General features: G+C 35.4%; 2 protein-coding genes across 5 annotated transcripts in view; one reads left to right on the top strand and one right to left on the bottom strand.

The window, feature by feature from the left end:
- LOC121407926 (probable tRNA N6-adenosine threonylcarbamoyltransferase) overlaps nucleotides 1-2,518 on the bottom strand; it is a 17,301-nt gene extending 14,783 nt beyond the window's left edge. Inside the window, exon 1 of one of the 3 annotated variants that reach the window (XM_041599174.1) lies at nucleotides 2,433-2,518. The gene's annotated coding sequence lies outside the window, so the exon portion shown is untranslated. Of the gene's footprint in view, nucleotides 1-455; nucleotides 545-2,432 lie in introns of those variants that run through there. The other 2 variants (XM_041599172.1, XM_041599173.1) reach the window with 2 other exon arrangements.
- Nucleotides 2,457-13,668, top strand: part of LOC121407925 (VPS9 domain-containing protein 1-like) — a 27,291-nt gene continuing 16,079 nt past the window's right edge. For both annotated transcript variants that reach the window (XM_041599170.1, XM_041599171.1), the window contains exons 1-4: nucleotides 2,457-2,564; nucleotides 8,833-8,905; nucleotides 10,049-10,153; nucleotides 10,985-11,264. In XM_041599170.1, the coding sequence (XP_041455104.1) occupies nucleotides 2,457-2,564; nucleotides 8,833-8,905; nucleotides 10,049-10,153; nucleotides 10,985-11,264 (566 nt within the window). The remainder of the gene's footprint in view (nucleotides 2,565-8,832; nucleotides 8,906-10,048; nucleotides 10,154-10,984; nucleotides 11,265-13,668) is intronic.

The following is a 13,668-nucleotide window of genomic DNA, read 5'->3' as shown; positions in this document are numbered from 1 at the left end:
GACTTACAATAATCTTTGCACCTAGCCCTCAATATCAAAACAAAATCGATCGTGCATTCATCACGACTGTTATTGAGTTTTGTAATGTAACTTTTTTTAGTTTTGTTCACAACTTTTCCCCCATTTTATTTCCCTTTCCCTTTAATCAAGCTTTGCTAGCAGCACCTCAAAGCAATCCTAAAAACACCTTCTAAATGATTCGATTCGACGTATCCTTTTCTTCTTGGCTTTGACTTACTTTTTCTAAGCCTCAAATTTTAACTTTAGTGTGTCTAACTAAATCTCTCTCACTGACATCATCTGAATCATGTGGGACCGAGGTAAAAACTGCTACAAATATTCAAATTGTAGTCGGCATAAAAGGCTGACAAAATTTGATGAAAATGAATCAAATTTCAATAATTTTAATGATTGGCTTCAAATCATGCATTCGGATGTTTTTATTGCCTACTCACTCACTATATGTCACGGAAAATAATCAAAATTTTCGGTAGAAGATGCATCAGCATGCAGGGAAATGTAGAAAATTCACTCACAGTGTCGCTAAAGTGTCCATAACAAAAAGAAAAGAATTGGTGGAAAATCTGAAGATATGAACGGATCATGAACGTTTGTCAGTAATTCTTATGGAACATTTTCCCCTTAGGCTTAGCCAATCATATGCAATGTTAATTAAATGTTTTGTTCTGATAATATGGAATCATATAAAGTGCAAGAAATATGCGAAAGTATTACAGTGTATTCTATTATGATTAGAAAGTGGCCTTTCTGTTCCTAGAGCATGATAAATCTTAGAAACATTATTTTTTACTAGGCCTATATCCTTTTGGCGAAAGGCAAGCCTCTACTTGCTTTAGCTTCATTTTATAAAGAAAAAAAAATTAACGGACCCCCACCCCCTCAAATTTGCTCCTTAATTTTGACAACAAATGGGCACATCTGGCGTTCATGGGAAGTGACCATCCTAAAGCTTCTCGAACTTTTTTTTCCGAATTTTAAATTGGCACAGCAACTCCAAAATCCAATACTTTTATCCCCATTTCTAATTTGTATAATTTAGTCCATGGAATCCTAGAATAATGCAACTTTTAAAAGTAGCCCTCGATCTGTCATAAAATGAGGGACAAACTATATACTAATAAAACAAACAATCTGTTTTCATTGCAAGATCGTGGATAAAATTAAATATGCGACAATAATACCTTCCTAGCAGATAATGGCTTTCTAACTTTTTTTTTCACTTTAGGGAAAAACATAGTACAGTTCCTACGTTCTGATATTTCATGCTATTGACAAAATCATCTCACATATGGTTTGTGTATATCAGTATTTTTTGTTTCCCAATTATTTGACAATGTGGTAAAAGTTTAGGTAGGCCTATACCTCTCAAAAAGAAACAATTTGTTTTCCTCAACAAACGTTCATCTTATACTTGATCATCACGTCACGATTGTACTACAGGCCCGGGGGGGGGGGGACTACACTGGTAGCACCTACTTTGGGACCCCTCATGCAGGCTTGATTGTACTGTAATACATTCAATATTTCCTTTGGCAATATTTTAAATTATTTTTTCTGCAATTTTGACAATAAATTTATCAGGGTGAACTTTCCCTTAAAATGGCTGCTCCAGGTTGTTTTATATCTGAATAAATAGAGTTAATTTCACAGAGTAAAATGCTGAAAATTTTATCTAAATCGGATAACAAATAACAAAGTTATTGAATTTTAACTACAGTTAAGCAATAATAATTATGTAAAAACTTTTTTTTTTCACTTCGTCATGAATATTCGTCAGGTAGGCTTATGAGTCCCCACTTTCCTTTTTCGTATGATTTTGTGTCATTGTTTTGGGTGTTGTTTTGATTCAAATGATAATATGTTGGTTTGTACTTTTAATGCAGGTTGGTAGTATAAAGAAAGAAAATAATCCGATGGTGTAGTACTGATTATTGGTAAAGACCCCGGAAGGACCCCGGGGAAAGACAAAACAATTCATACGTATAACCGAACCTACAACCCATCCGTCCATCCCTTCATCCATCAGCTGGGGAATTCCCCTCTTGTTCAGAAATAAGGGCGTGGCATATATGACATGTGCCCATTTTTCTCTTTCAAGTTTTGTGAACGCGGTGTCAAATAAAAATGTTGAAAAATAAATAAACGTACACAATACCTATTATACATCAAATTCTTGCACGAGATTACGTCAATTTTTAGTATATACTATATATATCTATGCTTATATAAATTTCGTGTAAATCGGGTGACCTTTGACATGTGAGAAAAAGAAACAGCTGCGCCGTATTTCACTATGTAAGTTCAAAAGGAATTCATCACGTATTAATCTTCGTTATGCTGATTATTTGTGGATGAAAACATTTGTGAGAGCTTAGGTACAACTAAAAGGTGATCATTCAAATGACTCTAACTTTATATCTGATGGCAATTTTGTAATGATGGAATCAAGGAGCGAAAACCCAGATGAACAGAAGCAGCAGCTGCAAACAGCGATGAAAGCTGTCGGGCTTGCGATTCAACTTGATACCAGCGGGAGCGTTCCGGTGAGTAACATAGTGCGTTTCCGTAGACTTCTCGCTTCGGCTCGGCCATGACTCGGCAGATGGATATGGGCAGATGCAAAGTTGTGTGGGTTTGACTTAGAAATTGAATTGATTGTCACAGATAAACTTACAGTTTGAGAAATAATTATTAGATTACTTTCTGACCATGCCTGTCAAGCTCCCATCAGTGGCGTATATATTATAAGGTATAAATCATTAAATGAGCAAATTTTTTTCCCCATATTGTCCAACTAAAACAATTGGATTGACAACTGATTGAGTGCATTAGTTATGTATTGCCGCAAATTATTTTGTCATAATGGAACACATCATTTACACATGTATGAAAAAATGAAACATTTGTGATTTCATGTAATAACATATATTAAAAGAAAAGGGAAAGTGGGGATGTGACATCATCAGCTCATCTAATGGATATTCATGACGGTGTGCATATACTGTGTTCACAAAATATTGATAATCTTCAAAATTCAATAACTTCGTTATTTGTTATCCAATTTTGAAGAAATTTTCAGCATTTTGCTCTGTAAATTTAGTTTTACTCCATTTATTTAGATATATTAATATTTTCAGCCCGGACTGTCCCTTTAAGTGAAACTGAATGTCTGAAACACATTTTAACTTTCTTATTTTACATCTGATTTTGATGATATTTTTGTGATATGCTTGTTGTATTTTTTTCTTTATTTTAATCAACTTTTTGTTGGGGTGGACTTGTCCTTTAAGTATAAAGAAAACACATTTCATGCACTTTGAACGCTACAATAGCCATGCAATTAACTCTGTCACGATAAACGTTGACAACCTATCCCTACTACAAAAACAACATTCAAAATTTTAGGAGTTACTATTAGTATTGATGAAAATTTATCCTGGAATAATCATTTACACAAGGTCACAACTTCTGTTATGAAAGTTGTTTTGATAATTTCCAAATTGAAATACTTACTACCTGAAAAAAAACTCCTTTTATACTTTATAATGTTTTGGTGCTTCCTCATCCTATCGCAATATAGTTTGGGTTAATTGCAAAACTTAATCCAATGTTGTTATTATGAGAAGAGCATTGGTGACTCTAAAGTCATTAAAGGACAAGTCCACCCCAACAAAAACTTGATTTGAATAAAAAGAGCAAAATTCAACAAGCATAACACTGAAAATTTCATCAAAATCGGATGTAAAATAAGAAAGTTATGACATTTTAAAGTTTCGCTTCATTTCACAAAACAGTTATATGCACATCACGGTCAGTATGCAAATGAGGGAACTGATGACATCACTCACTCATTATTTCTTTTGTATTTTATTATATGAAATATTTTGATTTTCTCATCATTGTCATGTGAAATGAAGTTTCATTCCTCCCTGAACACGTGGAATTCCATTATTTTAACATTTTGTGCTTCAGGCACGGAGGTCCCACAGGTAATCATCAAATTCATAAAATTGAAATATTGTATAATTCAAACAATAAAAAACAAAAGAAATAGTGAGTGAGTGACATCATCGACTCTCATTTGGATGTAACAGGCTCGTTCATATACATGTAACTATTTTGTTAAAAATGAGCGAAACTTTGAAATGTCATAACTTTCTTATTTTACATCCGATTTTGATGAAATTTTCAGCATTGTGCTTGTCCGATTTTTCTCTATTGATTCAAATCAACATTTTCCTGAGGTGGACTTGACCTTTAATCTTGGCATAAAAATAGTATCAAAACAAAGAAATAGCCACCCCAAAAGCTCCCTATCTCCATCTGTATGCCACTGTCTCCCATACAATATAGCCTACATGTACATGTAGTCCAATAATCATTTCTGAAGACCCAGGCTGTGGAGGTTAGAATTCCAAGGGGGTGATGCAAGAAATATTTGCAATCAATTGCAGACATTCTGTTGTCATGTGTTTTTGTGATTATGATTTCAATCCATTCTAGTACGACTATACTGTACGAAGAGGACTGTACTCAGTGGAAGGAGAAAAGAAGAATCTCAAAATGTTCTGGGGAGCGTTTCATGAAAGGACTTGTCGGACATTTTATCCGACAAGTTCCCTTTTATCCGACAGTTACCATAGAAACAGTGACTCTCAGTCAATCAAACTTAAGGAAAGATGTCAGATCTGTCAACTTGTCAGACAAAAATGTTGATGAAACGCTCCCCTACTCTATTAAAGTATAGTAATGCTTCATTTGGTATTACCGGGTATTCTAAAATCAAAATGGTATTCATATTCTCAATGCTCTCACCTTGAGACCATATAATATCGCATGCAATCGATTCCATAAGTTAAAAAAAAGACATTAAAAAGTGATTTTTTCACAATTATATATGCTGTTGTGAGCTCTTAAAAAGAAACCCAAATAGACATTTATGTAGATTGTACATAGAATATGTTTATTTGTTTTCATATTAAATGCACAAAACTTTGAATTTGAATGTGAAGTGTAAGTCACACGCTATCAACCCATGAGAAAAAATGGTAAAGTGTTCCTTCAGTTAAAAGAAGTGACGGGACTGAAAGACCATTTGATCTGAACAGATGTTGTACATCATGCACAATAATGTAGAACATAATGTATACAATACTGTCAATTAAATTAAGTTTAATTTCTGTTTTATATATGATTTTATAAAATACAAACAATACAATGCTGTAGTCCAAAGACTAATTGTGCAGTGTATTAAAATATGATTTACATATACACATTCTAAGATTGTATACACTTAAAATCATTACATTTGAAAGAGAAAACAGTTGATTGATTGAGACATGATGTACACATGTAAGTGAGGTTGTATGCGATAATACCAGCCTGGGATTGGAATAATTATGTCTTGGAAAAAAAATATTTTGAACTTAAAGTATATAACAAAAAGGTCATAAATATAATTCTTGTTTGATATGCATGATGAAATTATGAAATAGAGATTAGTAATCAAGTTATTGCAATGGAATTAATCATAGCTATATATGTATATATGTATAATATAAAAACACAACCTTTGACATACTGTAAATTGCTTTGAGATGTGAGATTGAGGCTGGTAGAATAATTCATAATAATTCTTTAAGAGCATCAAATTTTAAACAAAAAATGTTTGTGTATACTAGATGAATTTAGCAACATGAAAATAATGAGAAAAATATGTAAAAAAATCTACACATAGTGATAACGTCTGCAACTGAGCATTGACCAGTTTGACAAACTTGTGTCCAACTACATGTACAAAAAAGAGCATTCCCTAGTTTTTATTGTGTATACAGAAAATCACCTGACAGGAAGGAGGCAGTCTCTGTTGGCTAGATTTCAGAAATTGTGAAGAAAAAACTAAAAAAGGTCTGGATTTTTAATGGTATAATTTTGTGATGTCACATGTTTCTCGTTATCCGAAAATTGAAAATGATCTTTGCACTCAACATATATACAGTGTATCATAGTCTGAGTTATCACAATTTTTTAAGAAAAAAAAAATGTCTAACCCTACGTTATAAAAACATTGCCAGTTCCATTTTTAAAATGTTTTGAAAAAGGGAGAAAACTTGAAAAAGGATCACCAAACCCTCCCTTAAAGGGGAAGTTCACCCTGAAGAAAACTTTGTTGTAAAAATAGCAGAAAAATTAATAAAAAATATTGGTGAAGGTTTTAGGAAAATCCGTTAAAAAGTAAGAAAGTTATTAGAGTTCAAAGTTTTGGATTTGTGACGTCATAGACGAGCAGCTGCCCCATGTGTTATGTAATATAAAATGCATGAATTTCAAATTTTGTATGGTTCCTGATGACTTAATTTTGTTTTCTATTCATGATCGGGTGTGAAATGATTTGTCTATTGATATAAGGTACAGTGAAAACCATCTTCAATTTTCTGAGAAAATGAAATTTCTTTGATTTTTTACCATTTGTTAAGTATGAATGCTGCTCGCATATGACGTCACAAATCAAATAATTGAAATTCTGATAACTTTTTAATTATTTGATGAATTTTTCTCAAACATTCGGCAATATTTTTAATTATTTTTTCTGCTATTTTTACAATAAACTTTTTGTCAGGGTGAACTTCCCCTTTAAAACTGCCAAAATATCCCCCTAATTCGTTTCAAACAGCTTGAAAATCTAGACTCCGTATACAAGTTAAATCAATATAGATTTGAATTTAAAATAAAGATGATCTTTCTTAGATATGACTTTGTGTGCATGTGCATCAGTGCATGTAACATTGTAAATAGTTTGCCAATTTTTAAGATGTTTATGTCATCTCTTCCCACATGCTTAATTGCTTCAAATGTTTTTCAAAATTGTAAACTGTTTTTTCTTGTGGTCATAGTTTTAACATCAGTAAATGTCTTGACTCTGGGCCTTAATACATCGTATTAAATGCTTTATTGTATCACCCCAATAGAGTTTGGAGGATATGGATTTGGCCTCGTCGCGCCGCCGCCGCGTCCGCCGCAGAGATTTCCTTGTGAGCGCTCTATCAGCTGCATTTCTTCTCCGATCGTCTTCAAATTTGGCATGAAGGTTGAGTATGGTATAGCGAAGAAGCCTATTGATTTTGGTGTGGGCGGAGGTCACATGGTAAGGTCAAAGGTCATTTTCAGGTCAACATTAAAGTTTACATGCAAGACTCTCTTATGACACCTAACTCCGCAACCGTAAGTCACTTTTCAACCAAACTTGGATAATAGATGGACTTGAGGAACCTGCATGTTATGCTGCAGTCAGAGGTCACATGGTAAGGTCAAAGGTCATTTTCAGGTCAAGTTTACATGCAAGACTCTCTTATGACACCTAACTCTGCAACCGTAAGTCACTTTTCAACCAAACTTGGATGATAGATGGACTTGGGGAACCTGCATGTTATGCTGCAGTCAGAGATCACATGGTAAGGTGAAAGGTAATTTTCAGGTCAACGTTCAAGTTTACATGCAAGACTCTCTTTCTCCGCAACCATAAGTCACTTTTCAACCACACTTTGATGTTAGATGGACTTAGGGGACCTGCATGCTAAGGTCATTGTCGCCATGATAATTGTATTTTTGGTCAAATTTCTGTGCGAGCTCTATATATCGCAATGACGGATGATGCGGTGGGTTCGGGGGATAAATGTGCTCGGCTGCGCGACCCGCTGAGCATCTCTAGTTTCATATGCTCTTTTCTCACTTAATTTGCTTGACGGATTTTTTGTTTGTCTGTATTCCAATAGTTTGATTTCTCATTGCTACACTTATGGGGTGTTGCAAGAAACTTGTGATCAATTGGAAGTCAATTTTTGGTCCCTAAATCAATCATACATGTATGTCTTGCAGTTAATTGCAAATTAGTGATTGATTGCTAATTTGCTCCTTGAAACAAGAAATTTAATTTGATTTGCTACAGCTTACATTGATCTATCAGTTGTGAAATTGCAACTGAATATTTGCAATTGATCGCAAATATTTTCTTGCAATACCCCCTATGCCAGCATTTACTAGACGTGCCTCATAGATGACATATTTCATTACAAAATGCACACTTAACGAGTTACAAAACTAAAAAAGAGGGCAAAATTATGAGCCACATGCAAGCCATAAATAAATTACAAAGAAAGTTTTGATGTAAAATTTTGTTTATTTTCTTCTTCCTTCATTTGATTTTCAATTTTTTAATTAAATATATCTTTTTTTTTTTAATTGAATCATACATTTATGCAAATACAGTAACAAGTAACTGAATTCTGTCTCTGTTTTGTTAGTTTTGATCTCACTCCTAACCTCTCGGATCGCAAACAGCCAAGACATCGGGTGAGATACTTTTAACTTATAAAGTATCTCACCCGATGTCTTGGCTGTTTGCGATCCGAGAGTTGGTGTTCAAACAAAGCCCATCTTGTATTAATGCATGTGCTGACTTTTGTCATCAGGTTAGGAGTGAGATCAAAACTAACAAAACAGAGACAGAATTCACCATAGTATAGTCTATATATTTTACTATTAAAAAGGACCTGTATGTTTATTTTCATTCTTGATCTTGAGGTTGGGGGTTCAAACCCTGGCCATGTCAGACCAAAAGACGTTAAAAGATGGGAGTTGCTGCTATCCTGTTTGGCATTCAACGATTAAAGGGATAGAGCCTTGTCCATCTGGTGCTGCACAGCAGCTGCCTGGCCCACGATCAATTGGGCAAAGCAAATTTTCAGAGTATTTCATTTCTTGTCTATTTCGAACAATATGGATTTTCATCATTTTCTTTTCATCTTAATCTAGGATGCATATCTCCACTATCTGAGCTGTATGCAGTACATTTCACAAGCTCTACTACAGGATGCTAGATTGAAAGGTAAGTCAGGGGACTGTTTCATGAGGCAATCTTGTCAGTGATTGTCATTGACTAATTTGATTTCAGCCAATCAGATACAAGGATTTCAGTAGCTTATGACACTTGTAAGAAATCATTCAGACACATGTGGCACAATAAATGTGTACTGTAGTAATAAATCGTCGCAACATTTATGTTTAATTTCAAAGCTTAGACAGTCTACATGTGTTGTATTTGAAGAAATCAAATCATTAATAAGTTTTGCACAATTTTTCCCCAAAGTTTTCAAGCCAAACATCACAACTTCATATCAACAGCATCCCATGGTATTAATATATTAGGGTGATAATGATTATCAGTTAATACTTGGTAAAATAGGCAGTTTGTTCGAACAAGTATGAACACCAAATTACACTCCAGATAACGTTGCTTCTCTGTTTGTCAATGTGATTTTCAGTCCAGGGCCCCGTTGCATAAAAAATACCATTATGGTAACTTTGCTATCCAATGGTATCTGTAAGTTTCATGAAATCCTTGATTTTGATTGGCCGTTGATCATTGTTACCATGGTAGCTGGATGGCAAAGTTACCATAACAGTAACTTTTATGGAACAAGGCCCTGTATTACTTTACATTACATAGAGGGAGAACACAGCTTATTCATACTTCAAGTTATGAATAAAAAAAAACAACTTGAGTACCAAATTGATTTTTGACCATTATTTAGATGAAAGTAATGCTGATTCTCTCATTAAAACCTGTACTTGCCCCCTTTTATCACTGTGCCCAGGGGACTCGAGATTTTATTTACTGTACCAATGCTGTCATTCTACTAGTTTTGATTGTAACTTGATTGTATTGGGGCATCGTGGTCTAGTGGTAACGACTCTCATCGTTAAAATAGAGGGACGTAGGTTCGAATCCCAGCCATGGCGTGTTTCCTTCAGCAAGAAATTTACCCACATTGTGCCGCACTTATTGGTGAATGGGTACCCAGCAGGATTAATTCCTTGAATGCCGAAAGGCAGCTCGAGCTAAAGCGGGGGTAATAGTGATAATAAGAATGTGCCTTGAAATAGATTATTTCTAGATAGATGGCGCTATTTGAATTCCTCTTATTATCATTTATTATTAACTTGTATTCTGATTCTATATTCTTTGCAGTTTCTCAAGCAGCAACGGTAAACCTGAAGACAACAGCATCAATGAAGATGGTGAAGCTTGCCCAGCGATGCAGTGAGCGTGTGGTTGATATCCTTAATAACATGGGTAGGTATTGAGTGTATCTCAGCAATGTTGTGAGCCTGTGGTTGATATACATGTAAACAACAACAACAAGAGTTTATGTTATCAACTCAGGCATTTAGGCTCTCTCGGCAGTGCAGTGAAAGTAGTCTAAATAAAATGCACCATAATTACCCTGGATTTAGTCAGGCTGCTTTTACATGCTCAAGGCAGCGCTTTCATGATTGAATTCCTGCCCGTTAGCCATTTACCTCACCTTGGTCGAGTGCTGCACAATGTGGATCAATTGGCTGGGAATTGAACCCACAACCCTCTTCCAAAGTCCAGAGAATAATCCACTGGACCACAACACCCCCCAACATCAACATCTCACATATCATTCTCCTGTCAGTATACAGCCAGGATTATTAATGGGACAGTTACACCAGCAAACACTTCCCCAAACCGACCAATACGATGCCATCCACTCTAACGTAATAGCTTTGATTGGTCAGGAGTTGGTTTCGTTGGTGTTCCTGTGGCATAATGGTTTCTTTCAAAGTAGGCCTACAGTTTCTCCTAAGATCTGGATTACCAATCTTTGGTCCTCAAATTGGCAACAATCAATGATTTTCCAAAATAGTTTGAAATTTTGTTAATAATTCGTATTGATTTAAGTTTTCTAACAACGAATATTGAGGCAATAGATACACGTAACATACAGTAAAACAATACACCACAGGTGGTATAGGAATAGGAAGAAGAAGAGGTATAATGATCATACAAATGAAAGTAATTTGTGAGGGGACAATCAATTACTCTGTGAATGTGTGAACTTTGACCCGTTATCTTATTCTTGTATTTTTTTATGAACAGATGATGCAATCCAACAAACTCCAACCAATATGCCTGTTCTACCCACCCAACAGACAACAACCTATTCTCCCTCTCCACCACCTTCACTGTTATCATCATCGTTATCGTCATCGCTGTCGTCGTCAGTTCCAGCAGGTCGCATCTCTCCGTCTATGTTTCCAGCTGTCCCCTCCACCTTGTCGCATGCTGCACCCACCCACGTTGCAGTGGTACGACCCACTGTTCAGCATCCTACTCAACAAAGGACGGCTGTTCCAAATGCATCCCCAAGCCAACAGAGGTAAGCTTTCTTTTGGAGCTGTAATGTTTGTGCACAGTGATTGAAGGCTGAAAGAAAAATGTTCACTTACATGTGTATGTAGTTTTACATGATTATATGATTGATATTTAAATATATGATTTTAAAGATAGTTTAGGTTTATATTTCAGAGACTGTATTTTAATGACATTCCTCTCTTCTAATTGTGAATTCATGAAATTTTATCATAATTATCAATTCTAAGTCAATATTGTGATTATTTGTGTTTGTTGTGTGTGGACAGATTCACCAAGTCTTTGAATTGATGAAATATAGACCAATGTATTGCATTCACATGTGTGCATGACATTTCTCTTGCCATCACTTTAATACAGTGTTCAGGGTCATATGTGCAATGTGATGAAATGAATCTAAATCAAACAATTACATGAAACATATAGACACAATCAATTGTTCAATTTAGTAAAACTACATGTACAGTGTATATCAAATTGTGTAATAATAATAATATGTACATGTAGCATTTATGAGGCACCGATTATCTGGTTTCCTATTCAATGGCTGTATCTCCAGCTGCTAAAGGCACTTGGTGCATTCAAGGAATTAATCCTGCCGGGTACCCATTCACCTCACCCGGATTGAGTGCGGCACAATTTGGATAAATTTCTTGCTGTAGGAAAACGTGCCATGGCTGAGAGTATAAAATTTTTTTCTTAAGTGTAAATACTTTTATACATGTACATGTATCTCTTTAGGTTAAAAACACCCAGTGCCATACATGTAATAACATTATTCAACACTACCTAATTCCTATGAACTCTCTACAATATTTATTGATCTTGTGACATTTTATTATGGAGTATAAAGTAGTGTGCTTTCAAAATAAAGTTCATTTGTGGTACATATGCTATGTTTATCTTTTAAAATGTCAATAAAAAGTGTGCGATTCAGCCTCTGACTGCAATATACGGTTTGAATGAACCATGTAAATGTACCTCTCAGTATGTCTGCTATACATGCCAAAGTGTTTGGGTTTATTTCTAATTCATCTTATGCCAATTCAGTTGCCACCTCGTCTACTATCAGTTGGTCTACTTTTAGTTCGTCCACTATCCACGTGGTCTAATTGCCAATTTGTTCAATCACCATTTCATCTAATAACCAGTTGGTCCAATAGCCATTTAGTCCAAATTTGGTCTAATTGGACTATGTTAATTGTGCAAAATGAATGAAAATGAAAAGGATATAAGACCATCTGGTTATGAGACGAAATGGTCATATACGAAATTGTGATTAGACGAAGTGATGATTGGACCAAATGATTATTGGACGAAATGGTTGTAAGATGGAATGTTGATGGACAGAATGGCAGACTAAATAAAAGTAGACCATGTGGTGAGTGGATGAGTTGTCAGTAGACGAATTGGCAATTTACCAGTGTTTGGCCAGTCGGACCTCCCAGCCTCCTATTACCTCATGCCACGAGACTTGTCTGCAGTGCAGTCATCAATGTCCTCTCTCTTTCTAGGTCTTGCTTTTATTATTTTTTTTATCTTGAATCTCTGAGGGTTTCAAACAGGGGGTTTCCCCTTCATCTTCCTTAATTGGTCAGCTGATCGAATAGGTTACCATTGGTTTGTTGATGGAAGGTTTGATTGGAGTCACCTGTTTCCTCTGTGCTTGTGTTATATGACCAATATGGCCGCTCCAACAGTTCAATGGGGTCAAGATGCTATTTTGCCAAAATAGCAAGCCCATGATGCATGTGACTATTTAGGAAGCTGGTAATTAATCATAATTTTTTTGTTCCCTAATTTTGCAACAATTTAATGCTAATTAACAAAGAAAGGATAAAATGTGCATTGCATTAAGAGCCTATATGAAGAGAGAAATAGAGAGACAGACCTACATGTATAGACATTAAAGCAATATTGACTGGCCTCGGGGCGATACGACATATATCGCCCAAACTAGATTTATATCGCCCGAGTCGTAGACGAGGGTGATATCAATTTAGTGAGGGCGATATATGTCCTTTCGCCCCCAGGCCAGTCAATATTGCTATTATTAACCAAATCAGACATCTAGAGCCAAATCGTTAAAATTTAGATATTTTAAATTTTTAGAATGAGAATCTAGTTTCTCATGTTGAGCAGACTGGGCTTCTGAACTTTACCATTGTGACGTAATTGAAATGACGCGTCCCTGGCCTAGGGACGCAGTATCCAGCGTTGTCTCAACTTCATTACCATTATGACGTATAGCACTGCGCGGTTCAAGGACGCGTACAAAACGCGTAGAATACCCGGATGTTAGAGCTGCCTTTTATTGCCCGCCACATTTCCACGCATTTTCTCATTGACTTTCTTGAGCGGGCAATAAATTGGGCCCGTGGATAAACAATTGGAATTTTATTGACCGGCCA

The sequence above is a fragment of the Lytechinus variegatus genome, chromosome 2 (genome assembly GCF_018143015.1).
Source record: "Lytechinus variegatus isolate NC3 chromosome 2, Lvar_3.0, whole genome shotgun sequence".
Classification (NCBI taxonomy): domain Eukaryota; kingdom Metazoa; phylum Echinodermata; class Echinoidea; order Temnopleuroida; family Toxopneustidae; genus Lytechinus; species Lytechinus variegatus.
This window is presented reverse-complemented; position numbering and strand designations above follow the sequence as displayed.